This window comes from Oryzias latipes, chromosome 9 (assembly GCF_002234675.1).
Source record: "Oryzias latipes chromosome 9, ASM223467v1".
NCBI classification, from domain to species: Eukaryota; Metazoa; Chordata; class Actinopteri; order Beloniformes; family Adrianichthyidae; genus Oryzias; species Oryzias latipes.
This window is the reverse complement of record NC_019867.2, coordinates 6842759-6868668: the sequence shown is the minus strand read 5'-3', so window position 1 is coordinate 6868668 and position 25910 is coordinate 6842759. Positions and strand designations below refer to the sequence as shown.

At 39.2% G+C, this 25910-nt stretch overlaps 1 protein-coding gene across 3 annotated transcripts in view; it reads right to left on the bottom strand.

The window, feature by feature from the left end:
- Positions 1 to 1795: 1795 nt before the first annotated feature.
- rasgrf2 (Ras protein specific guanine nucleotide releasing factor 2) overlaps positions 1796 to 25910 on the bottom strand; it is a 54153-nt gene continuing 30038 nt past the window's right edge. The window contains exons 13-29 of one of the 3 annotated variants that reach the window (XM_023958285.1): positions 25658 to 25794; positions 25216 to 25298; positions 24357 to 24605; positions 23673 to 23765; positions 20474 to 20964; positions 15375 to 15500; positions 12777 to 12866; positions 10067 to 10173; positions 8642 to 8754; positions 7385 to 7445; positions 6792 to 6895; positions 6559 to 6643; positions 6278 to 6475; positions 4567 to 4646; positions 4348 to 4465; positions 4201 to 4269; positions 1796 to 3517 (exon numbers count right to left, since the gene is read on the bottom strand). In XM_023958285.1, coding sequence (XP_023814053.1) covers positions 3425 to 3517; positions 4201 to 4269; positions 4348 to 4465; positions 4567 to 4646; positions 6278 to 6475; positions 6559 to 6643; positions 6792 to 6895; positions 7385 to 7445; positions 8642 to 8754; positions 10067 to 10173; positions 12777 to 12866; positions 15375 to 15500; positions 20474 to 20964; positions 23673 to 23765; positions 24357 to 24605; positions 25216 to 25298; positions 25658 to 25794 — 2297 coding nt within the window. In that variant the 3' untranslated portion in view covers positions 1796 to 3424. The remainder of the gene's footprint in view (positions 3518 to 4200; positions 4270 to 4347; positions 4466 to 4566; positions 4647 to 6277; positions 6476 to 6558; positions 6644 to 6791; positions 6896 to 7384; positions 7446 to 8641; positions 8755 to 10066; positions 10174 to 12776; positions 12867 to 15374; positions 15501 to 20473; positions 20965 to 23672; positions 23766 to 24356; positions 24606 to 25215; positions 25299 to 25657; positions 25795 to 25910) is intronic. The other 2 variants (XM_023958287.1, XM_023958288.1) reach the window with 2 other exon arrangements.

The window sequence follows — 25910 nt, the reverse complement described above, 5'->3', positions numbered from 1 at the left end:
TTAATCTAGCATCTACTTGAACACAAAAACCTAATTGAATTTTTATTTTATTTTAATTGGAAATAAGTTCAGGTGTTAAAGTCAAACGATTGCCTTATTATTTTAGGACAAGGATAAGTTGGAGCACATTCCTAACCCTTGTGCTATCCTAGGCATTTTAACATTGGGAGTTGGGTCATCTAGACCCACTAGACAGTGCGCTGAACCTTTTTTCTTCAATGATTTGTGATCTTCACTGGTGTCCATGGATTACATGAAATCTTTCCACCTTTATCCACCTTTGTCATGGTAGGGAGAACACGTCAATGTAAGGGTGGGGTCATCTAAGATAGCAAAAGGGTTAAAGGCAAAAGTCGAGATGTTTCACTAAATGTATCAGTGGCCTTGTGAAAGAGTGTCCACCCTGAGAATGGAAAGTAGTGAGTTCAAATCCATGGTCAAGTCATGCCAAATGCCTCCCTGCTGGAGAGTCAGCATTGTCATAGTTAGCAACATCACAGTGGCTGCAGTTCAATGATCTCAACAACACAGCTTCATAAGGCATGTTTAATTTATTTCCCCTGAACCCAAAAATGAAAATGAATAAATTTTATATATATATATATATATATATATATATATATATATATATATATATATATATATATATATATATATATATATATATATATATATATATATATTACAGACATACAACACAAACAGAACATCATGTATTCCTTAAACTTTTTTTTTTTTTTTTTTTTTTTTTTTTTTTTTTTTTTTTTTTTAACTTGTCCTGTCCAACAGCTGGGCAGACAGATGAGAGCTGAGGGCCTCTTGTGTTGGACAGATTTTACTTTAACAAGAGGGGTTATTAATCTTCAGACAAACCAAAGGTATGTCTGGATAAACCCCTTTTGTAATTGAGGCCAGACTTTATTAATTTCAATCATGTCTGAAAATCTTTGGTGTTGGACCGGACGGAAAAGGAAAGAGGGGAAGAAGAGAGAGGGACGATAGAGAGAGGGGGGGTAGGGGGTGATAATAGGAGGGGAAGGGGGATAAGACCATGAAGCAGCATAAAGCAACAAGTTTACTGGTTGTTAATCATTATGGTAACGTTCAAATGTAGTACAATAAGGGCGGAGCCTGTCCACACACACACTCAAATGTTATAAACACACCTGCTAGCTGCAAAAAATGTCCACCTGTCGACATATATACAAAACAGATAGTGTTCACACGCATACTTATGCCTTAAAACCAACTAGTGTGAAATATTTCAGTCATTCAGTCATGCAAACTGTAAGTGCAAAGGTGAGCTAACACCTGTGCTCAGGTGAGTGTTTATGTTCTTCTAAAATGGATGGTGGAACGTGGAAAGAAGGAGGGAGAGTGCCCAGCCATCCCCACCCCAAGACCCCCACCGCAGCAGCAGCGGCAGCCGGAATCCCCCCAACGCCACACGGGAACCGGCAGGGAACAACCGCCGCCCGGGCGACCAAGCCCGCCACCCAGGCCAGGGCCAGCAGGACCGCCGCAAGGCCCCCAGAGCCAGAGAGCAGGGAAGCACGGAGGGAGAGAGAGCGCCGCCCCAGCCCAACCAGGAGAGCAGCCCCCCCGCCGCGCCGGGAGAACCCAACGCAGGGCCCCACCGGAGACATATATATATATATATATATATACAGATATATATATATATATATATATATATATATATATATATATATATATATATATATATATATATATATATATTACAGACATACAACACAAACAGAACATCATGTATTCCTTAAACAGTTTTGATAACAGAGGAAGTTCATTTGAGAACACATTTGCACATTTGACATGTGAAGTACACGGAGAGTCAAACGTGCCAGATTCAACAAATAGATTTGATACTTTTTTTTACAGTTACATAGACGATATTCTTATAGAGAGCAGACGAAGGAAGGAACGTCCTTTCAGACATTCACAGCATGCAGCTGTTATGTGCATGCAACTATTATAGTATATCATTCATATAGAAGAATGAAATGCTACATTTTTTTTACCTTTAAAAGGCATCTTTTTACGTGTGGAATTGAAAATTTCTTATATACCAGAACCAAGGATGCAAAACAAATACCAAAATATAATAATAATATTAACAATAATAATAATAAAATAACTGCAAACATTTTATATTGACAGAAAAGTTTTAAAAAACATGTGTTTGTAACTTAAATACAGTGTGATGAAATGAATGAAAAAAGATGATCATACTGTCAGAAGAGCACAGCTACTTCTCAGAAAGTGCAACACTGCTCCTGTCTATGGTTTTCATCAGGTCCCAGCTACAAACATGAGCCTGAACTCAGCAACAGCTGACCGTTTACAAAAGCCATAACAATCAAGCTGCCCAGAAATGCTGCAGAAGCTTTGGAAAAGCATGTCATGACAAATCTAAACAGTAGAGGGAGATGTCTGCTTTCTGATTGGAACTTAAAAACTTTACATAACCTTCCTAAGAGAAAAATTAAATCAGATTTTTAAGGGAAATGTAGCTTTAAATAAATCTCTTAAGCTTAGGAACTTCTATGTTTTGTGGAAGGCACTGGCAAAATGTTTCCTTTGTGTCAGTCTTGTGGACATGCAATAGAAAAATAACTGGTCACCATTAAGATTTAGTGAAAGAGTGACCAAAAATAAGGGAAAATCTTTATATAACCATATATCAGAAATATTCAGATTTAAGTAAAAGTTTTCTTTATTTTTATGTTGTTTTTTGAAGGCTAAAAGGCAGTATCCCAGCCCACTGAGGATGCATAGTGGTGTAGTCACCTTCATCAGAGTGAAGCATGCCAAGCTGAGTGTAGGGGGTCAGGTTAAAGGCCAAGACACTTAACAGCTGAATTCATGCAAGTTGTATGAGCATTGCAATACAAAGAACTGCACATTTCCCTTCAAGACATGGTGCGAAAAAGCAACAGGCAACAGAAAATACACAAGGGTACAGAAACACAAGCTCAGACATCTCTCTACCTATCTATCTGTATATGCTACATCTCCTGTTTTATCCACTCCCTTCCCGCTCTCACTCTTTGCTGCACTCTCAGGCTGAGTCTGAGGAAGTCATAAGTATGGGTCTCTGAACTGAGGAATGATGAGCATGTAGTTTCCTCAAAACCTTCATACAATGCAGTCAGCATGCTTTCGTCTTGCTCCTCTCAAGGACGATCAATACAACCTTCTAAGGATTCTTTTTTTTAAATGCTACCTCAGTTTCCCGCTAAACTCTTTGCATCACACAGCCCTTCCTCTCTTCATCTGCACCTCTTTTTATACGGACCTGCTTCACAAAACATTTCTCTCAATGCAACATGTGAGATCACACAGGTGTGTCGCCCCAGAGGGGTCCAGATTTGGCTGACAGCCACAGGCCATAAACAGATGCGACTCAGGCAGGCAGCCTGGGCTCTATCTTCAAAGAGAGATCATAGAGGGTGTCTTCATCCATGGTCAGGGTCTTATCCAAAAGATACTGAGTCACCTGGACCAAAAATATAAAGAAAAGGAGAAATACAGCCAAGTTTTACACTGACACATTTTTGTGAGGCAAAAATGACTTTAATATAGGCTTAATAATGTTGTTTAAAGACCCACTCTGATGAAAATGGTGTTTTTGGTCTTTTTAATACAATCTTGTGGCATTTCTTCTGATGATGGAGGATATACAGTATATCATTATTGCATTTCAGTGTACAGTATTTCTTTATCAAGTTGTTGTGAATCAGTAGCAGATGAAAAAACGCTGTCTGAAAGAGCCAATTTGTGATGTTGAGATCCCTGTACAAGCTCCCGGCTCTGAGCTCTCAGGGGTGGGGAGGGGAAAGGGGGTGGGGTTGCCCCATTCCAGTGGTCCTGCCCACAACTCTGAGCTCAATTTCTAATGAAGCACTGCCGCTCTGTGGAAACTACGTCCTAGAAAATGACTCAGGTATTTTAAATGTTGCCTTAAAAAGGCCTAATCATAATAAAAGACCTCTGGGAATAGTTGTAAAATAGCTCACAAAATGTTTGCTGTGCATCTTGCAATTGAAGATTGTTTCTTGTTAACACTTGTTTCTTTATGTGATGCAATCTAAATAATGTCAGACAACAAAGTGTGGAATCTTTTAGCATTTTAATATCATATTCCCAATATCCAATTCTCTTGGAGAAGGCAGGAGGTACCTTAACCTGGTGCTCTATTCTGTAAGGTGTCTGCTGGAACTGTCGGATCTCTCTGATGATGTGGGATATCTGAAAAAAATATGTTGTCAATCATTAAGCACATTTGTACAGAAGATGTCTGTTGCATTAACCGTTCTTTGTGCCCACCATCCTCATTTTGGAGAAGTTAACGAGACCTTCCTCAGTAAAATTTGGAGTTCCTTCCTCAATGAAGGCCAAGTCTGTAAGATACATTCCCAGGTATGGCACACATGGAGGATTGCAGCTGGAGAAAAAATGTTGGGAAATGACATCTTTTAAAAAAACGTTTCACATCTCTGTAACAGTTCTGTGTGTATTTTTTTGGACTTTTAAACATAATCTCACTTTTTCAGGGTCTCCCTCAGATTTTTAAATCTTCCCTCAGAGGACACAGTTTTCTGTAGTTTGTCCATCAGAGCTTTAGTCTTGAAAAAAGGAGAAATACATTTTTGTATCAGTTTTACTGCAGAACAAGGCTTGAAAAACAAGTCACTGTGCTTGTAAAACAATTTTAAAAAATCTAATTTTTACAAACAGAATGGGTTTTGGATAGAAGAACTGCTGATTTTTATGGCTGTAACATAAAATGATTTTCTAAACATTACAGTTTTGATAAATCGACAATACTTAGTGTGACATTAAAGAATTTTATGGAATGTCTGTGCATTTAATGCTTAGCGAATAAGTTCACAAAGGCTCAAGTTTGAAGATTAGTCAGAAACCCTTAGTTTTTGTTTATTCAGGTTGGGAAAATTTGAATCCAGCTCTTGACCTCTTTCTTGGAAGAATATGATTTCTGAAAATATATGGCCTTTCTGAAAAATGGAAAATAAAAGGGGAGCAAATAGAGCCTAATTGTTGGAACATGTCCACAAAGGTCATTAAAAAGTGAGAAAGTGTCAAATAAATGCAAAAAACAACAAAAACATTTATGGTAAATGGCGTATACTTATATAGCGCTTTCTACCTTCTTTCGAAGGCCCAAAGTGCTTTACAGTCACAGTCCCATTCACCCATGCACACACACATTCACACACACATTCACGCACTGGCGGCGGCTCCGCTGCCAAACACTGGCGCCAACCTCCCACCAGAGACAAAGTGGGGTTCAGTGTCTTGCCCAAGGACACTTCGACACATGGGCGTGCAAGGCGGGAATCGAACCTGCAATCTTACGATCATGGGTCGACCGCCCTACCGCTGCACCACGGCCGCCCCATGCACAATTGTAATGTCAAATACAGCATTAGATGATAGGAATTTTTTTTAGTAATTTAAAAATGAATATTTATATAAACATTGGCAGTTGTTCTGTTGAATTATGTTGAATAGAATTCAAATTCAAATTAATTTTATTTATATAGCACCTTTCATGACAACAAAGACAGCTCAAGGTGCTGTACATAAAAACAAAAACAAATGCAATAAAATACAATAAGATACATTAAATTAGCCCCGCGCAATAAAATACACAAAGACTAACACCAGTGGAAAATAAATAAATAAATAAATAAATAAATAAAATAAAGACAAACCAGAATAAAGAGAAACCAGAAGGTGCCGTCTGACCTTTAGATTTAGAAAATCTCTTTTTTAATTTAAAAATGGGACATTTAAACTAAGGAATATATTCGGGTTGACTTGCTTTTCCCACAAGCCCCTAGTAGTTATTCGGTGAACTGCATCTGCTTTCCTTGGTTTTCTAAAGAGCTTCTGAAATAAATAGCTCTTGGGTTTTCTCTTGGATCTAACCAACCTCAGGAAGTAAAAGAAATTTTGGCACACAAATTTCAGTGTTGACACTTTTTTGTGTTTGCATCCAGAATTGGAGAGAAAATGTATCTTTAATGGAATAATGCCTTTAATTGCTACAAACAAAGCAAACGTCCCAAAATTGTAACATCTTCACTCCTTTAATGTTTTTAGAATGGACTGTAAAACTAAAATATGTTTTCATCATTTTGTTCTGATTTGGGATTGCAAAGACTCTGCTTTATTTTTGCACATGAAGATGTTGGTTTCATAAACAGAGACCTCTACACGACTGTTTCTGTACCTGTTTGCTCACTTTTGCCCAAGTCTTTTTCAGCCTGTAGATGGCGCTGCGGTTCAAAGCAGACGTGATCTCCAACACTCCGTTGTAGTTGTTAAGGCAGCGGCAGATGTCTGCCACAGCCACCCATTTCTCAATGGAGCTGGCTCTGGAGCCCACATCCGTGTGGGACATTATCTGTGATGCCACCAGGTTACTCATCTGCAAAAAAGGCGTGTAAGGAACGGGATGAAAGATGCACACCAGAAAAAGAGGGTTGTAAGGAAATATCGGGAAAAAGTTACATCGTTGAAGTGTTGACTGGTTTTCATAATGTAGGGTGTCCTATCGGTTTTATCGACCTTCATCCAGCCTTGACCCAGGAACTCTCTTAAAAATGGAAATAACAAAAAAACTCATTAAGCACCAAGCACATGATATGAGTTTCAATTCATAACCATATTTTTTAAAACTTGTCATGCTTAGAGGTGAGTTTGTTCATCTTCACTGTATGCAAGGGGCTTAGAAGGAGACTGACTCATAGGGAATGCTCCTGAAGACGATGTGATCCAGCAGGGTGATCTGCTCAGCCAGCTCCATCGCCGAGAGAGACTCAAAACACTCCGCCTTCAAACAATCCGCCTAAACACACACACAAAAACATTCACATGCAAACAAGGGCAACGTTCACAAAACAAGAGCAAACAATATGGAGATAAAAATATCTAACAACGAAAGTGGCTATGATGAACACAGCTGATGACAGCGGACTGTCCCCTGGAGGGTGACAGTCAGGGAGGCTGTATTCTTCCCTCTCTCTCTGTCTGCTGGATGTGACAGCGAGCACTGACAAAGGCTTTTCACATCCCACAAAAGCAACATGTGATTTTGTTTGCTGCACTCTGACAATTTTAAAGCTGACCAATTAGATAAGGAAATAACTTTTTTATGATTCTAAGACAAATTGCAAAAGGTGTTTGAGCTGAAAAATATCAGAGAGATAGAATTTAGGCTACCGTACATAAAAGTAAGGCTTGAGGATTCGAAACTTGAGTAAAAAGTTTCATTTACGAGAAAGAGAATGAGCAAAATTGGTTATTTTTAGTTCCTCAAACTCTGAAATCATCTCACCATCTGTAAGATGTCCTCTATCCTCAGTTGGGCATCTTCCTGCTCATCTTGAGAAAGGGCACTGACGAACAAGAACAGATTGGAACATCTTTAAACAGATAAATCACTGTTTATTTTTCAATTAAACTTTCATTGATTTTTTTTAAAGTAGCCAAATGTTTAAGGCACGTTTTAACATAATGCTAAACAATAAAACCCACTCCACTGAGAATTGAGTTTTTGTTATTTTTAACATGTTCTTGTTTATTTGTTTTTATTTTATTTGTATTTGGAACCCCATTAGCCTCCAAAAGTGGTCGCTAGTCTTCCTGGGGTCCATAAGCAAAAAATACATAGATTTTACAACTTTCACAAAAACCTAAGATTATTTTACAAAATTCTTAAAACTAATTAATAATATTTACCTTACAAGCTTCACATGCTAAAACAAGTTCAAAACAAAGTCATTGCTGTACCCATCATACCAATAACACATACCAGCATACTTAACATGTTCTCAACATGTTCTTGTAGCATTTTTATCACGATGGAGGACATTAAGATTAAAATTACGTTTCTGAGTATTTCTTTATTCAAATCGTTATGAATCAAGAGCAGACGGCAAAAAAATGCTGTTAAAAAAGCTTGTAGCAGTGATGAAGGAGCTCCTGTCGGCGGACCACAAGCTCCCTGATCTGCTCCATTCTGATTAATATAGTTTGCCATTTTTGTTACACCAGCGAAGTTAGGTTGGGGGGGGAGAGGGACAGTAAGCTAGCGGGGGAACTTGTAAACAAAAGGATGATAGGAAATGAAGGCAGGTAAAACTCCATGCCAACATTCCCGCCCACAACTCAGAGGCCATTCTTCTCCTGCCGCTCCACAGAAACTATGTCCAAGAAAATCACACAGGTCTTTTGATTTTGCCAAAAAACAGTGTATTCATAATTAAAAGAGCACTGGAAAGGCTTTAAAAACAGACCAAAAGATGATCAGAGCAGGACTTTAAAAAAGAGTTAACTGTTGCTTACTTAATTAAAATGTCATTCAAACATTGTTAATGGAAATAAATCTCTTTTTAATTAATAATACAAATGTATTTGCAAAAAATAAAGGAATACATTTCTTCTCACTTCTTCTGTCACCTATTTACTTGATATTGACTTTAACAAGCACGATAATAGCAGATATTTATGTGATTTATTGATTAAAATACAGTAACCAATTTTTAACTTTAATACTGGAAAAAGAAAACGACTTGCTGGAGATAATGTTCACCTTAGTATGTTGGCAGTAGCTTTTCTCTCTTGAGGCAGTAGGTCTGGATCTCTGAGCACCTCCTCCAGGAGACAGATCACTGACATCTTCAGCTCCCCATTCATCTCAAAGTCCTTCACACAAAAACAAATAAACTTGTAAAGCCTTATGGCACTCATCTGTGAGGATGTTGTTTCTAAAAGTACGGTGGTGCAAGGAATTGATCCATTCTGATTTACAGTTACAAAGACCAGCCGTGTCCACTAGTGTTGCAGTCACAAATACAAACAATTAAAATCATGATAAAAGACAAAGAAGGATTATAGGAAATGATTATAATAAACCATCTATCCCTTTTCTAAACTCATGTAATCCCTTTTGTGGTCATGGGGTTGTTGCAACCTCTCCCAGCCACTGACGGGTGAGGGTGGGGTACACCCAATCCATTGCAGAGCCAAACATACAGACACAGAACCATGATGGGACAAATTAGCGTCAGCATTTAACCTAAGCTGCATGTTTTTCAAACTTTGGGATGAAGATGGAGTGTCAAACAAAAATCCTGTTGGAGAACATCCAAACTCCATCCATCTGGGATTTGAACCAGGAACTTCTGCCTGTGAGGCAAGAGCCACAACCAATACACAGACTCTGCTGTTCTATCATGATATGGTAATTGGTAAATCAAATTTGAAAATATCTTGTCTTAGTAGCCTAAGAGCCCATTCAGACCAGGATCGCCAGCAAGGGTTGAGGAAATATTTCATGCTTTCATTAAAAACAGTGTACCTTTATTTTGCACTTTATGGAGCGTTCCATGAAAGTTGTGTTAGTATGTCATTCTTTAACAAACCTTTGTTCCTTTTAACTAATTTTACCAGACAAAAGGACATTTCCATTTTTTTTTAATCCTTCTTTAATTTATCGTCAGTTATTGATTCTTTGAACACTGCATCTGTGTTAATATAAAATAAAGTTTCTGACATCCCCTGCTTTTTTTATAATGAGCATTTGTTATCTTCTGCAGTTGGTTATGGGAAAACATTTGCAGGTGAACAATCTGTCTCCGTCTTAACAGTTTGTTGTGTTCAGCTTCATCTCCCTTTAGATTCTTGCTCAAAGGACGGTTGTAGAACGCTGTGTCCTTCCAAACATAGACATGGGTCTGTTTGACTTGTGTCAACAGACTCATGCATTTTAGTATTTTTGTATAATTTTTGTATATTGAAGAAAAATACTTAAAATATTTTGACGACAGGAGCAAAGTAAATACTTGAGTGTTCAATTCATTACACACTCACTTCCAAGGGGAAACGAGAATAATATCCCATGTGTGTTTGGGCATCGGTGGCTGTTAGCATTTCTAAGAGAGCGAACCCATCAATCACCGGCTTTAATGAGAACACAGACAGAGAAACATAATCCCACATGTGGGTGGAGACAGACCTGGGAGTGCTTGGAGACCCAGTGGCGCAGCACATTGAGAACCCGGTTGGTTGCAGCTCTGCGGATGATGAAGTCTTTATCACAGGTTCTCTCAGAGTTAGTGAACACTGCAAGGACAATTCAAACAATACAACAAAGCTTAATAGATTATGGTTTCATAACATGTAGGAATTTTACAATTATTCTACAAAATTCTCTGATGAGGTTAAAAACTCTTTATGAGGAAAAAAGATGAACTAATTTTGAAAAAAACTTTATATGCCACGTCATCAAGACTAAAAAAAAAAGAACATCTGACTGAACGCGTTTTATAGGCAGCATTTGTGGCAGCATCAAGGTCAGCAATGCCAAGGGGTGCAAAAAAATGGGTATCCAGTTTATGCGTCGCATGGGGGCGCCGGGCTACAGAGGGCATCAAACCAAAGTTGGGAAAATTATCTATAGACCCTACTTTTTAATTTCACAGCTGTTTGTGCATGTAGAAATGACATGATCAGTAGCAGAAGCACATCATAACTAATTGGGTGCCTCCACCACTCCTCCTTCACTCGGGTCTTGTTACACAGAGACCGCGCTCCAGCGCGTATCAGCGAGAACACGCTGGAGAGGGCCGTTGGTAGTTTTTATTTGAATCGTGTCGTCATCTGATGACAGTGCGCTAAAGATGGAAAGGCAAAAGAAAAAAACAATAGGGGGCTCAAAACAGGAAGTGCAGTGGGAATGAAGAAAAGTTTCTCTTAATGGTTGAGAGACAGCAGGTACTTGATAGCAGTGTTAAAAAACAGGCTTGTAAACATTCAGGCTCGCTAAAGCCACAAGTAAAATGGTCACAAGTGTCTTGCAACTGTACCCACCAGGATTTACAGAATCACTAATTTTGATGAGAAAATTAAAGGAGCTTGTTTGTGCTGATTTTGTTTCAGACAGATATTAATAATTTCTTTAACTAGATTTTTTCAAAACACGGAAAATCTTTTTATCCTATGACTGTAACAGTACTAAATATTAATAAAAGCTGCTCCTATTTGAAGAAGTAGGGAGAAGTATGTGTTATCGTGGGTTAGATGGTGTTTTTGTTTCTTTTTATATTGTCGAAAGTTTGGATAATTATTGTTTTTTAAGTGACTATTTAGTTTACAGCCTTGTTAGTTTACAGCCCATTGCTTTTAATATCATTTTGGCTGAACGACACTTTGGATTTTAGTTGAACATTTGGAGATATTTGACAACAATAAAGTAATCTATTCTGTTATCTCACCAACTGATATCCAACAAAAATATAATTTAAAATAAAGAAAATGTTGTTTTTTTAACATATAGTTTAGTCAAAGTAATTCTTTAAAATGTTCCTAACACGGAGTTTGTATCATATAGTTTTAAATATGGAGAAAAAAACAGAAAGAGAGAGAGAAAGAATTAGGACAGACGGAGGAAAGAAACAGGTTGGTCTTAGGGTGGACAGTCAGGGCAAAGACAGTTGATACCAAGTCAATCATTTTTAAATAGTACTCTTAATAATAATAATAAAAAAGTGCATTAGCAAGATGTTTATTTTATTTAAAACATAAAAAAATTCTTGCTTGACCAAATGAGTGGAGAAGAACAGAGGCAAGAGGTGAAGGAGACAGACATTCGGCTGATGATGGCATCTGAGATAAAAGAGAGCAGTGATGACTCCAGGAAGGAATAATTGAACTATTGAAGCCACAAAAACTTGTTCACTGTGTCCTTTTGAGAAAATAAGTGCAGGCATACATGACAAGTCTGCCATAACAGAGAAGAACGAGGAGAGAGGTTCGGATGATGATGATAACGATAGAGAGAAAGAGAGACGATCAGCGAATGATGAAGAGGGAGAACAACAGAGAAGTGAAGCTGATGAAGAGGGAGAACAACAGAGAGGTGCACTTTCAACCAATACATGGTTGTAAATCGCCCAGAAAATGTTCTGATGGGCCATATCCAAGATCAGATAAGAATACATGAGATTTATACATTTAAACACAAAAAAGGTGCTGTGTGGGTGTGTAGTCATTGAGGAAGGGTGCATGGGGCATTCTATAATGTGCATGCATGTGTGTGTGGTTGTGTGTGTGTGTGTGTGGGGGGGGGTTATAATGATGCTCCATACCCCTATGAAATTGGGTAGTTGCGCCCCTGAGTAATGCCACTGTATTTCAACAAGGCTAATATTTGCAGTATTACAAAATCTAAAAAAAAAAAAATTTAAAAACTCCAACAATGCGCTTTATTAATACTGACAGAATAGAGAGAAAAGTATTTGCAGATTCAAACATAAAATGTGGGCAAATATGTAACCAATTTTATAAATACTCATTATCTTATTGTAAAAGTTTACTATTATACATCAAATGTAGCCTCAAACCAGTAACACTCTTCTTCATTTTGCGCATGCATGTATTCTTACATTGTTGATTTCTGCTTATAGTGCTGGTTTTAAACTACTTTATGAATTCTTAGACAAGTATTACTTAACCAACCAAAGATTTCTTATTTTAATTTCTTAAATTGTAACCAAAGAACAGTAATCAATAGAAACGTTATTATCTGTTTTATAGCAAAATTAAAAAAGTCAAAATCACATTTTAGTACCATCTGTCTTCAGGCTTCTATAACATTTTTTTTAATCAACTTTAACATTATATCTTCTATTCAAAGGCGTTCAGAAAGCGTGTATAAGCGTGTGTACCTGGTGGGGTACCATGGCCCGCTGCTGCAGTTGCAATAGCAAAAGCCGAGGCAGGAGAGACTGAGCAGCGGGAATTCTCTCCAGACTGGACTGCAGAAGCACAGACACATAATTATGATCAGCAATAGCAGTTCTTTAATGTGATTTGCTGCATCTATGATCCCACAAGTGAATTAGGGTAAAGCTCAGTTCTAGTATATACAAAAACAATTAACTACAGCGGTGAAAATATTAAGACAAATCATTACTTAATTTAACCCCAAAAAGTATAATATTTAAGGTGTTTTTGTGCTTCACTTTGTAAAATCAGTTTCTAGAAAACTCTTATGAAATGTAAAGAGAGGGAGGAAGGGGGGTAGAACACTTTGGAAATGAAGAGTGGAAGATCATTAAAAATGAAAGGATCCAAACTACTGGTTTTAAACTGTTTTATTAGGGTTATTCATATTAAAATAATAGTTATTTTAGCTGAAGTGCTATAACTAAAGCTGTATGTGGGGTGGGGGGCATCTGTCCCTCCTGCCCCCCTCTACTTCTGCCCCTGGCTGAAAGAAATGTTCATGAGACAGTCCAGCTGCTCTTGTAGCCTGTACTCCATAACTAAAAGGCGCTTTAAGAAAATTATCTCAGAATGTGCAAAATTAAAAAGCAAATACATTTAGTTTTTTTTAGACATGCAGCATTAAAATCAACAATAGGATATTCTACATGGATAAAACATTTAATTGTATTCTTCATGCATGTGAAGGGTGGTAGTAGTTCAGTGAATTGAGCAGCTGTTTACTGAGTGGTTGGGAGTTTGAATCCTGGATTTAGCTAATTTTGTAAATGTTATATGCAAATGGAGAAAAGAAAAAGATAAAATGGCACTCTAAGTTTAACTGCATGTACAAAGTCTGACTGTGAAAGGCTCATGTGTCCTGCAAAACTTTCACGCGCCAACGCTGCATTCAAGAATCAGAATAGGTTCAAACTGAACAAGAGAATAAAGTGTGTTCAGCTCTGTTGTCGGTCATTGTGCAACCATGCATCTAGCTGCCAAGTTCGTCAATATTATTTTCATCATGGAAAAAGTGGGCATTGGTTAAAATAAAGGTTGAAAAACACAGATTTATAGAACTCTGATGCATTACAACGCAAGCAATGTGTCCAAATTCCCTCACTACTTAGAGCACTTTTGTACTGTATTTAGGCTGTTCACCATTTTTTAGGGCTGTTCAAATCTACAATTCTCAAATCCAGTGCCCTGGAAACTTCCCAGATGTCTGTGAAAAATCAGTATGAATTGATGCTCACTACATTGGCGAATTCAGACCATAATGCATTGCTGTTGAAAGTCTGTTATTAGAAAAAAAACATTTAAGTAAATTTATTTTTTATAAATCATTCAGGTTTTCATCAGGAGAACACAGTAGATTCATAAAAAAGTTTTAGTAAAATTTTTATATTTATTAGGTTTTGATTACTGATGTCATATTTGGTTTTAAAAAAAAACAAATAGTGTGCATGTGTCCAAATTGTATTAGTTTTAAAGGCATTAGATAGTCTTGCTCTATAGTCTTTTAGGGGTTGGGGAGTAGTGAGGCGATTCATGAAAGCTTTATTCAAGTTTCAACTTTGATGTTTTTTCAGTTTAATTGTAAATAATACATTATTTCCTTGCTTTTAGTGTTGAATCTGCAAAGAATTGTGGGTTTCGATGTATTCTCTTAGAAAGGAGGGTTTAGTGTATTGTGTCCTAAAGGAACAAATAAAGGAAGCAGCGGTCCTCCATTCCTTCAATTAGGATCCGCCCTTCCAAAACTTTGAATTCAGACAGATCCTTTTTGTCTCTTACACTACACTGGTTCCAGCTGTAAATAAAATGTTAGTCGCTGTTAGTGGATTTAGAATTTTCTTTGAAACAGTCCCTATCGTCAGAAATTTGTGTTGTCAAAATATTAGGAATGTTATGGTATAAAAAAATTAAGACAATATAATAATAACATAGAAAAGTATTTCAGCAAATTGGGGCGCAAAAACTGACATGGTGTTTACAATTGTTTTAAAGGTTGTTGACATATAAATAATTGGAAGTTTCTGCTTTTTTTCCCTTAATATAACATTTTAAAGCGGCAAAAAATAAAAGTACTTTTTAAAGTGCTTTTTTCTTAATATTGAATTAGGAAGTAGAAGCCCTGAACAGTATTATTTCTATTTCTTTTCATCCCTTTCCTTGCTAACTAAGTAAATATTATCCTGAAGCAAAATGAAATTTATAGGAGTCCAATATTGATTACCTCTTCAGCTTACCTGGAGACACTGAAGAAAAGAATCAGTTTAACTCCATTAAATCCTCTGTCTAACTGAGTCTATTTACAGAAAAACACCGCAGGCAAACGTAATATTGCACTAACAGACTCACCAACTACATCATAATCTGCTATTTTAATGTCGTGCTAGGTGGCTTCACTACAGCATCAGAGTCTTCATTGGAAGATCATTGGATCTACAGTCACCTGTCAGTGTGCATGGGTGTGCCCACGTCTCCAGCGCCTCTGGCACTGCTATGGAACCACGAGTAAGAACCCATGCGAGCACATGTGTTGTCCGTCTTACCTCCTGGCTGTCTGTAGCGGAGGTGTCGCGGCGTGGACGGAGAGCGGCATGGAGACGTGTCTCCGGCTTCACTGCTCTGCGGAGATTCTGGGATGATTCTCTCGAGTGACACTGATTCCAGCACAGCTGAAGAGAAGGAAATGGAAAGTTTAGCTTTTATTCCATATATTTTCAGCAATGACTGTGACTACCCCACAGGGCAAAAGCTGTGATTTTCTTTTTTTTATAATTGAGGAAAGGTTGTAGACTTTCTATTAAAACTCTTATTTCTAACGCTGACAGTGTCAATGTGTCCTTTTAAATTGCTGAATTTTCTCTCCAGACTAATTTCATGTTACCATAAAAACGGAATCAATCCTGTACATTCCTGTATGCAAAGATTTTCGATTAGGAGAACAGAGATGTCTAGATTGTCAAGATTTCATTCTTTTGAGTTTACCTGGTGAAATTCTTTTCAGATTTAGGTTGAAGCATCAGCACAGGAAAAAGATGAAGCAGCATGGCTTTATCAATTGTTAGCATCATCTGGTTACCAAGGTGATCTGAATGGCACCCTTCTGTTCTACTATAACACAGACAAGTGTGCTATGAGTCTGTGTCTTCTCTTTCTTAACCCTTGTATTATCCTAGACACTTTTACCATTGGGAGTTGGGTCATCTAGACCCCACTAGACACTGCGCTGAACCTTTTTTCTTCAATGATTTGTGATCTTCACTGGTGTCCATGGATTACATGAACTCCTCTCCACAAAGGTGGATAAACCTTTGTCATGGTAGGGAGAACACGTCAATAATCATCTTGACCCCATAGGACAGGGGTCGGGAACCTTTTTGGCCAAGAGAGCCATAAACGCCACATATTTTTAAATGTAATTTCGAAAGAGCCATACAATAATGTAGAGTTTCCCACACTGAGGCACGGAGACTTAACCTCTTTTAAGGTTCTTTATTCTGGTTACTGTAGACCACAACAAACGCCGTAAAATTAATTCAGCAACTCCTTAATCTCTCCTGTCGACACGAGACGAGAGAGAGCGCTTCTACCAACTTTATATTCACCTGCTCCCGCTCCAGCCCTCCCATTTCCCTTATTCGGCCCATAGCTGAACCCCATTGGTCCAAACTACCTAACAACAGGCTGAGCGACAGAACTGAGAGCCAATCAGATCTCTGCTTGATGCGGTCAATGAACTCCAGAACTTATAACGCGGCCCAACAGCCATCCAACTCAGTCCGCGACAATATGTTTAAAACTAAATATACAAATGAATGTGTGCATTTGATGTAATTTCAACATTTTTAAAGTACAATAAGTCTGTGGATTCTTTTTAATAACATGGTTATGCTGTTGCTGATAAATGATGAGTATTTCTCGTGGTAGTTTTGCTGATGGTCTAGTCTGGTTGATACGTGGTGAGTTTCTGCTTCACGCAGGCGTTGAGACTTTAAACGTGATCTTAGGTCTGAATGTTCTGTAGATGTGACAAAGACTGCTCACATGCAGACGGGGAGCCAAACACACACTCACACGCCGCAGTGACTGACGGGCAGCGGGTTTTACGTTTTTACAATCCCTGCGCGATTCACCTGCTGCCTGTCCCCACAACACCTCAGCCCCACCCCCCTGCTTTCTCCCTCACACATCCCGTCCCCGCAACTGCGCGCTCTTTCTCAGAGACGGGAGCGCGCACTTTTAGGCATGGCAATTCACAGGTTTCCAGTTGGTACAAACTCTGTGAAATTATAGATAATAGTAAACTGATAGCGCTGGCGCAGATTTTTCTCTCCAAGCACCGCTACTATTGCGCGCCTCTTTTTTTTTTTTTTTTTTTTTTTTTTCGCGCCCGAGAAGGACTGGACTAATGATAAAAAAAGTATAATTAAAGATTTGTCTGCGAGCCACATGTGACCATCAAAAGAGCCATACATGGCTCGCGAGCCATAGGTTCCCGACCCCTGCCATAGGATAACACAAGGGTTAAAGTGACTCTCTTTGTGAACCCTCGATTCACATATGAGAACAATCCATGAATGGTTGCTCTGAATCTTCAATTTTTTTAAAAACCTTCTGAAAATTAAGTGATCTAACTCTAATTACACTATTTTTATATTTTTCCTAACTGCCCCGAAGAAGAGAGGAGGCTGAGGCCCTGTTTTTATTTTTATTTTTACAAAGCAAGCCAAATTTAACAAAGGTAGTAATGATTGACACTAATAAAATTCCTTCTAAAAATTGTTTTTTATTTGTTTATATGAACTCATGAAATCAATCTTTGCTTGTCCACAAAAACAGGCAAGCATGAAAAGAAAATTAAAGATAATTAAAGCATATCCCATTTCACTGACATTTAAAACCTAGAGAAGTCTTTGTTTTGTAATGTCAAAGAATAAGAAGTAAACAAAATATGTAATAAAGTGAATAACTCCTACAAAGCTAGAGAAACGGCTGCATTTCTCATCAATCGATGCAGAACTTTATTGCTGCTGCATGCAGAAGTTGCACTTCCTGTTGGATTTTTTCTGTTTTTTTGGTCTGTCAATTTAATGCCCGAGGCTATAAAAAATATTATCAGAAATACCACAAATATGTATCCCACTGGAATCAAGAAAGAATCTTTTTTACACGACAAGTGCTCAGAATGTACAGCTAACTTGCATACACCAAACTGCAGTGACAAAGTTTAGAAGGCACTTAAAGATATCGAATATGTGTGTGCATAAACACGTAAATGCACTCACCTATTAAGAGCTAAATGAACTGACAGTCCATGCAAAAGAAGTGAGAGAAGGTAACAGGGTTTTTGTCTCCTTGTGACATAATAGCACCCACATACACTGCCTGAGTTTGCACATGCTAATTAGAGTCTACCTGCAGCCTGTCCTTGCTGTGCTGCCTCAGATTCCCTGACACAGTGCCTCTCCACTCTAAGGGGGCTGTTAACACAACCATTAGAAGATCTGAGGATGTGTGGTAGAAAGTCAGTTTAGCTGAGTCCAGCACACAAATGCATGGAGATAATGACGTCCCAGTGGGAATCCTGCTCGGCTCTTAAAGTCAGCTGTTCACATTCTGTCATTTGTTGAGTGATGCTTCGCTAATTATACTGTGTTCGATAATTTAAAATGAGTCAAGGTGGTGTTTGGACTGCAGCAAAGGAGTAAACTGTCCAGAGAATCAAATGCTTAAGGCAAAATATGGTTCATATTGTCACGATTTTAATTAAAATTCAGGTTAGACCAGGATAGTCCAGCAGACTTATCAGGGAATACCTAAATTTAAGAGTCTTGTTTTGATTGCTTTCTACGGAGCTAGTAAAGGGAGATAGAAATAAACAAAACAAAAAAATAGTAATGGAGGACCTTGAACTCCTCACAGACATAATTGCAGACAGGCTACAGGTGTGCAACTGGTACGTATCTGGCATCGACCAGCTCTTATAATGGGCGGCCGTGGTGAAGCGGTAGGGCGGTCGACCCATGATCGTAATATTGCAGGTTCAATTCTCGCCAAGTGTCCTTGGACAAGACACTGAACCCCACCTTGCCTCTGGTGGGAGGTTGGCGCCAGTGTTTGGCAGCGGAGCCACCATCACTGTGTGAATGTGTGTGTGTGTGTATGGGTGAATGGGACTGTGACTGTAAAGCGCTTTGGGCCTCGAAAGAAGGTAGAAAGCGCTATATAAGTATACGCCATTTACCATAATGTCCGAACTCCCTCCCTGCTCCCAAACTAGTAAAAAACTATACAGTATGGAACTATCTGGTGCCCTGGATTTTAAAAACAATTCGGTCAAACTTTTTTTTTTCAAACATCACTGATTTCACAAAGAAAAAGCCTAATAAATGTGAGCATTTTACTTAGACTATTTAGGAATATACTGTGTTCTGATGCTGAAAACGTGGATGGCTCGTAAAGAAAAAAAAATTAAATGTATTTTTTTTTTCATAAAAATCGTTTAAACTCTATGCATTATAAATTTGCCTAGTGAGCACACTGGTTTTTTACAGAGACTTCTGGTAAATTTCTAGGGCACTCGATTGTGGAATTCTTGATTCAGACAGCAATACAAAATGGCAAACGTCACTATAAAGTGCACTATGTAGTGAGTAGTGAAGGAATTCGAGCAAACCTCAGGAAAAAAAACAAAACAGAAGGAGACCACCAGAACGAGAATGAAGGACAGAGAGGAGGCAAGAATGAGGGTTATCCACCTTCCAGATCCGTGCCACACTGGGGGCAGAGTGTGCCCAGTCTCCCCCAGAAGAGGATTACAGCGGGAATGACCCGTCCCCTGAAGAGAACGCCACATAATGCCAGCGGGGGTGAAGCCCCATCACAGAGGACTAGTGGCCACGCTGGTAGAGGAGAGAGACATGCCACCAGGATGAAGAGCAGGAAAGGGAAGCAGGATGAATTGGCAGAGGGGTGTGGTCACGATGCCCCCCTATTTGAGCCTCTGGTCATTTTTAAATGGACAAAGGATTCCTCGTGCTCGGTAGAGCCTTGGACTCAATTCAGAATCAATTTAAAGACTCTGTGACAAATTGCAAATAAACTGTTCCCCCTCTATCAAGGCTGCTATGATATTTTGAAAATTTCCACCAAGATGTCAGTTTTCAGGTAACTGACTGAAAGGGTCTCCTGTGCACAAATAACCACCACTTAGTTTCTTGTGAGCACCAGATACTTTCTCGTGTGCACAGGAAACCAGAACTAATTTTTTTGTTATTTGCACTTTGCACTGCCTTTAGGGGCTGTGTAGCTTTCACATAAAGAGCAAAATCCCCGGGAAACATCACGGCAATTGCTTGTTTTGGGACAGTACAAAAGTATTAAACAAGAAAAAAGAAGTCACAGTGTTGTCCTTGTTGTGACATTTTTGCATCTTCTATTTTCTTCTCTAGTTGTTTAACATCTCAATTTACTACAATAAAATACTTTTTCAGACAGATGTTGTTTGGTTTTATTCACTTAAAACTTGTTCTTTTGTCTACAACTTTTATGCCTGTTTTGGAAAATTTCAATAAGACTATATTTGAAGCTGTGTCACTGTAATCTCAATGGTGGATTTATGTTTATACAGTTAAAATTGACATACTTCTGCGAATGCTCCGTCGAAGTTTCCCACAGAAAGGATCAATCCTTGGCACTTCTTCCCCCTCTATTGTCGAGGAAGGACTCTGTTCCGGAGATGATGGGGTGAGAGGAGCTTGCTCCTGCTGTGGTTTACCGTTGTTCGGCGGTGGGGAGGTGGAAGAAGGTGGAGAAGGAGAGGTAGTAGTTGGGGTTGGGGTTTGAGGTGTTGGAGTTTGAGGCGTGGCGACAGATGTGGGGCTACTGGCAGCGGACTGGGAAGAGTTGTGGTCGAGGCTGAAGTTGGATAGTGGACTGGTCAGATCAAGACCGATGACTCTGGCAGTGATGGGGGAGTGGAGGGAGAGCTTTCGAGTTCGGACAGGGGAGTTGGTGCGCGAAGGGATGCATAAAGGTGGAGGAGAAGAGAACTTGCGGCAGAGACGAGGAGATCTGTCATTTATGTGTTCACCGCTTCTGTTATTTTGATTGGTGGCAAAAAATAATTCCAAGGATCTGGGAATTAAAAAAAGGCAATATGTTATTCAAATAATGTGATTAATGTGTTTGTTACAGTTATTTAGAGGGGTCAGGCAGAATGCAGTGGGAGGATTTTAGAACATTGAACATTTAATCGTACTTCAAAAAACCGGGAATGCGTAATAAATGGCTAAAACCTTCATATTCCCTCTGTGAGTTTCTCCTTTTTCCAGGATGTTTACCTCCCTTGTAGCCCATGCCTGCACAGTCTGAATAATTGCAATAAAGCTAAAGGACTGAAAATGAAGTCAGTGGAGCTCTAATCATGCCAAACCCTCAGAGAGGCATCATCAGATTATGCATTTCCCCCCAGCTTGTTGGAGCTTTATTGCATCTGTCAGGTAACTGTTTTTTTTTTTTTGGTTTTTTTTTTTGTTTTTTTTTTTTGGGGGGGGGGGGGGGTGAAATTGTTCTGGCTCGGTCCTACCACTCTTGTTATTGTTGCTTTTAAGTTGTTTTTTTGAACAATGAAGCTCTGATTACCGTAAATTCCGGACTACAAGCCGCACCCACCCATATTCACGTGTTTGACTGATTTTATACATACACAAGCCGCGTCAGAGTACAAGCCGCGCATGTGATAGCCGATATTGTCATCCTGACAGATCACGCCCAGCATCCCAGAGTGAGTGCAATTCATTAACACATTGTGGGTGGTGCCAGTTTTGACTCTGGGTCACGTATTTAAGTGTATTGACATCTGACAAACAGCATGGAGCTCTATTCTGTTCACAAGTCCCTCAGTTATGGTGTTTTTATTTCATTTTTTTTTTACTTATTGACAATCTAGGTATCATACATAAAATTACAAACAGTAACCATATAATCAACATTACATCCCTCAGTTATAATGAGGAAATTTACATCCGCGATTCCACATTTCCCATGAGTCTTAGGGGCTAAAGGCGGGGCCAACGCCCGGCTCGCCATTCTGTTGTACGTGTTTAAGAATAAGCAGCAGTGCATGGAGGGGTGAGCGGGAAAAGCTCTCCTTCCGCTTGTGTCGCAGCAGCGTTATGGGAGTAACAGGACTGGTTAGAAAACACAACGGTAAAATAAAGCAGCGGCGACTGAAAAGCGCGCGCCTCAGCGCGATACGCGCGCCTCAGTGCGGCGCGTGCGTCAGAATTCAGAAGCCTCTGCACTCCGCGGACGCCTCTGCGCTCCGCTCCCGCCCCGCGCGCTCCTTGTCTCCCCTTCCTATCTACTCCGACACCTCTGGCCAGGGCAGCTTCAAGGAGGAGCACTTCGTCCCCGTTGCGCCGGTGGACGGAGCAAATCGTTTCTGTGCAGAGCAATCGGACTTAAAACTGTACGTTTTGTGTATGAGGGGCGGGTGCGTTGTTACGTGTGGGAGCCTTCAGACTGCCATCGGCCCCGCAGCTCAATCAGCAGGAGAAGATGTCTCCAGCTCACACGGAGGCTGTGAGTTTTTCAAAGCAAAATTCCGCTTTTACGGTTTCCTTAGAAAACGTAAATGGAGTGTAAATTCACTCCATGCGCTGTTCTCTCCGTCACGCAGCAAACCGGCTTTTCCAAACCCGTTGGTGACGGTGGACTTTTTTACGCTGCTTTTAACGATTGCTTTTAACTTGAAAGCTTCATCATATTGTAGCGGTGATCACGTGCACGTTGGGTCTAATGGCCCCAAAGGATTCTGGGATGCGGCCGGGCATGCGTGTTTCGTTTTGTTGAACCATGACTGAAGTGTCTAAGACCTGAAGTCAAGTCCATGCTGCTTGGCTGCTAAGAGGTGTGTTGAATAAAAATGCCTCGTGCTTGGTGTTAGATAGAGAATTCAAACTATTCACTGAGTTTGAAAATACGTACATGGCGGCCGCCAATTAAATCCATAAATTAGCCGCGTCACTGAAAAAGCCGCAGGGCTGTAAGCGCAGGAAAAAAGTAGCGGCTTGTAGTCCGGAAATTACGGTAGTTTGCTCTTGGGTTCCTTGAAAGGTGCCTAACAAATAAAATGTATTATTATTATTATTATCAAATATGTTTTGCACTTATTTCTACACACATGCAGACAAAAACTGAAGTCCTGCCTCTGCAAATCAGCTGCTAATATTCTGCCACAAAGCCAACTAACTTAGTCTCCCAGTGAACCCAAACAACAACCCCAGTTCAGGAAGCATTGCCTTTAGAGGCAGGGAAGCAGTAAATGTGCACACATAAATGCAGGCATCATTTGCTTACACTAGTGGAACTAACCGCATCCAAAACAGACATAAAATGAAAAAACGTTTAATGCAAAGGAAAGAAAAATACATGGTAAACAAAGGACTAAAGAAAATTAGAGGCAAACTGCTGTAGAAGATGCAAACGGCAAAATGTAGTTAGGAAATAGAAACAGTTTAAACTGAAGGGGAATGGGAAGCAAAGATCTAAATAATAACAGCCTCAAGGAAGTAATACGCCGCTGATAAAAACATGCTCTGAACAGCCTCTGCAGATTTCCATTCAAAAATGTTTTCACATACTGTCCCGTTTTTTTGTTTTGGTCATTTACAATCTCAACCTCAGTGATTTATTCATGAAAAGAGCGAGACAGGCTGAGGAGCAGGTAAGTCATGCATCCGTTCAGTACCAGATCATGACAGCATGAGAGGAAGGACAGGCAGGGGAAATGCAACGCAGGTGGTGAAAGAAAGAGAGCAGAGAAAAGAAGACTCGGTTACTTGGACTGATCCATGGCTATCTTCTTGACCTTCAGACCGTAGTCAGGACAGATGGATGAGATGGACAGACGATCAAATGAGGGGTACTGCACCCTGGGGTCGTAAGTCGATGTGAAGAGAAAAGGAGGGTGGATGACAGACAAAAACAATTATTGAGTGACAAAAATAAAAGTAGAGAATGAAATGAAGATACAGGGAGGAGGAAGGATGAGACGTGGGCCTTTGTTTGAGGGAGAGGAAGAAGAGTCAAACAGGAAGTTAAGTGACCGAATAGCCCATTTAATCTCCCACAGTGATTATTGACAATAAGGAACAAACCATAACAAGCAATTATTTTTTGAATTATGTTTGTTTGTAGCACCTTAAAAAAAAACATCTTCAACCCTCAGTAGTGCGGGGCCTTTTTGAACATTTTTCCATGCTTCTTTACAATTTGCTTAAATGATTTACCTTTAAAGCAGATTTGTGTGAATACTTGTTCCTGTTATTTTTCATACAACCCAGACGTCTTTTTTTCTGTCATTATATTACACAACAATTAATAAAAACATTTTATAAAAACCTAATTTTCGAGTGTCTTTTTTAAGCACTATACTAAATGCATATTTTAATGAGGCCCAAATACCTTTTTATCCCTGTCAGTATCTATGTTTGTATATACATTTAAAAAGAAAAAGAAAAGACCTTATAGGTATGGAGGAGAAGGGCTTCTTGTAGATGTCAGCCAGTTTGTCCATAACCACAGTTGCCGTGGTGAAGATCCTGTATGTGTGCAGGAAGGTGTTGAGGAAGTCAATGGAGAGGAAGCGCAGGTCGGTCAGCCTCTCCAGCAGCCGCTCCACGCTCGCGTAGCGGATCTGGGGGACCTTGCAGGAGTTGAGCGTCTTGCTGAAGCAAATGTCAACATCATCTTTATGGAGGCGCACATCAGATCTGATGGGTACACACGTACACACACATAACCACGCATGGGTGACTGCCAGGTTGCTATGCAAGAAAAAGTTATGGCAAAAAAAAAGGTCAAGCTAAATGAGAATTTTCTCAAAAAAAATAATTTTACAAAAGAAAAACAAAGATTTAAAGGAAAAGTCTGAACATAGCATCATATTTATTACATTTTTGTGTGATAAAAGGAAGCATTTTATCTTTCCATGCTATTGCCTGAGTTTTCAATCAGCATTTCAGAATAAAACGACAGGTGAAAATGTCCATTCTTGTTGTGTAAAAACATAAGTGGCTGCCTCTTGGCCAGGACTCTTATGCAAAAGAGATTTTTATTCTCAATGGGAATATCTAAAGGTAAATAAATAAATAAATAATTGTTTGATGTTTTTTTAACATCATTGTATTATTGTTGTATTATTATTGTTTTGCATTGTATTAATGTTGTTAATGTATTTACTAATGTAAAGTTATACTGTTTTTAGTCTTGACTTATTGTAACAAGCATTGCTCTTCTTCGGACCCTTTAATATTTAAATTTACAATCAGTGCATGGCATGAAGAGACGGCTCCAGTTCTCTACCAACGCAGAAATACTTACTTGATCATGTGAGGCACTGTCACTTTGGAGTTTTCCTCAAAAACACTTGTCATCAAGCCATTACAGCGAATATTATCTATACACTGTAGAGACAAATGAAAGAAGGAAAACATCTGGGCGTTTTTATGTCAGTTCATAAACGTCATAGGGTCCAATTTCATAAAGTTTAATTTAATGGGAACACACATAGAGATGTGTTAATAAATCTAAAATGTAAAAACAGCCATTAAAAAGTTTTAATGCAGGAACTAATGTAGTGTGACATGCCTGAATGGTGTTAGCCTGTTTGTGAAGCACTGATGTGGAGAAGAGCTCAGCCCTTGGGATCTGCACTACAGTCTGTGTTTGTTTATCTCCAAGTCTTCTCAACACCCAGCGGACAAATGCTATTCTTGTTATTCTAAGGTTGTGTCTGTGTGTGTTGCTGTGTTTTGTGTAGTACCTGACTAATATCACTGGTCCAAGCAGCTTTCTCCTGGCGTGAAGGTGCCAGCAACACCACGGTGAACGAAGGCAAGTCTGACGGCTCCACTACCAGCTTAAAGTCCAGCTGACCAAACACCTGCCCACCAGCTTTAGCTGCAACCCAAACACGGTCGAATCAGCTTTATTTTCTTCGGAAAAGCTCAAATGAATAATAAAGTAGAAATGACATCAGTGTGCTAATGAACAAATCCACATGTGAGGACAGAAGG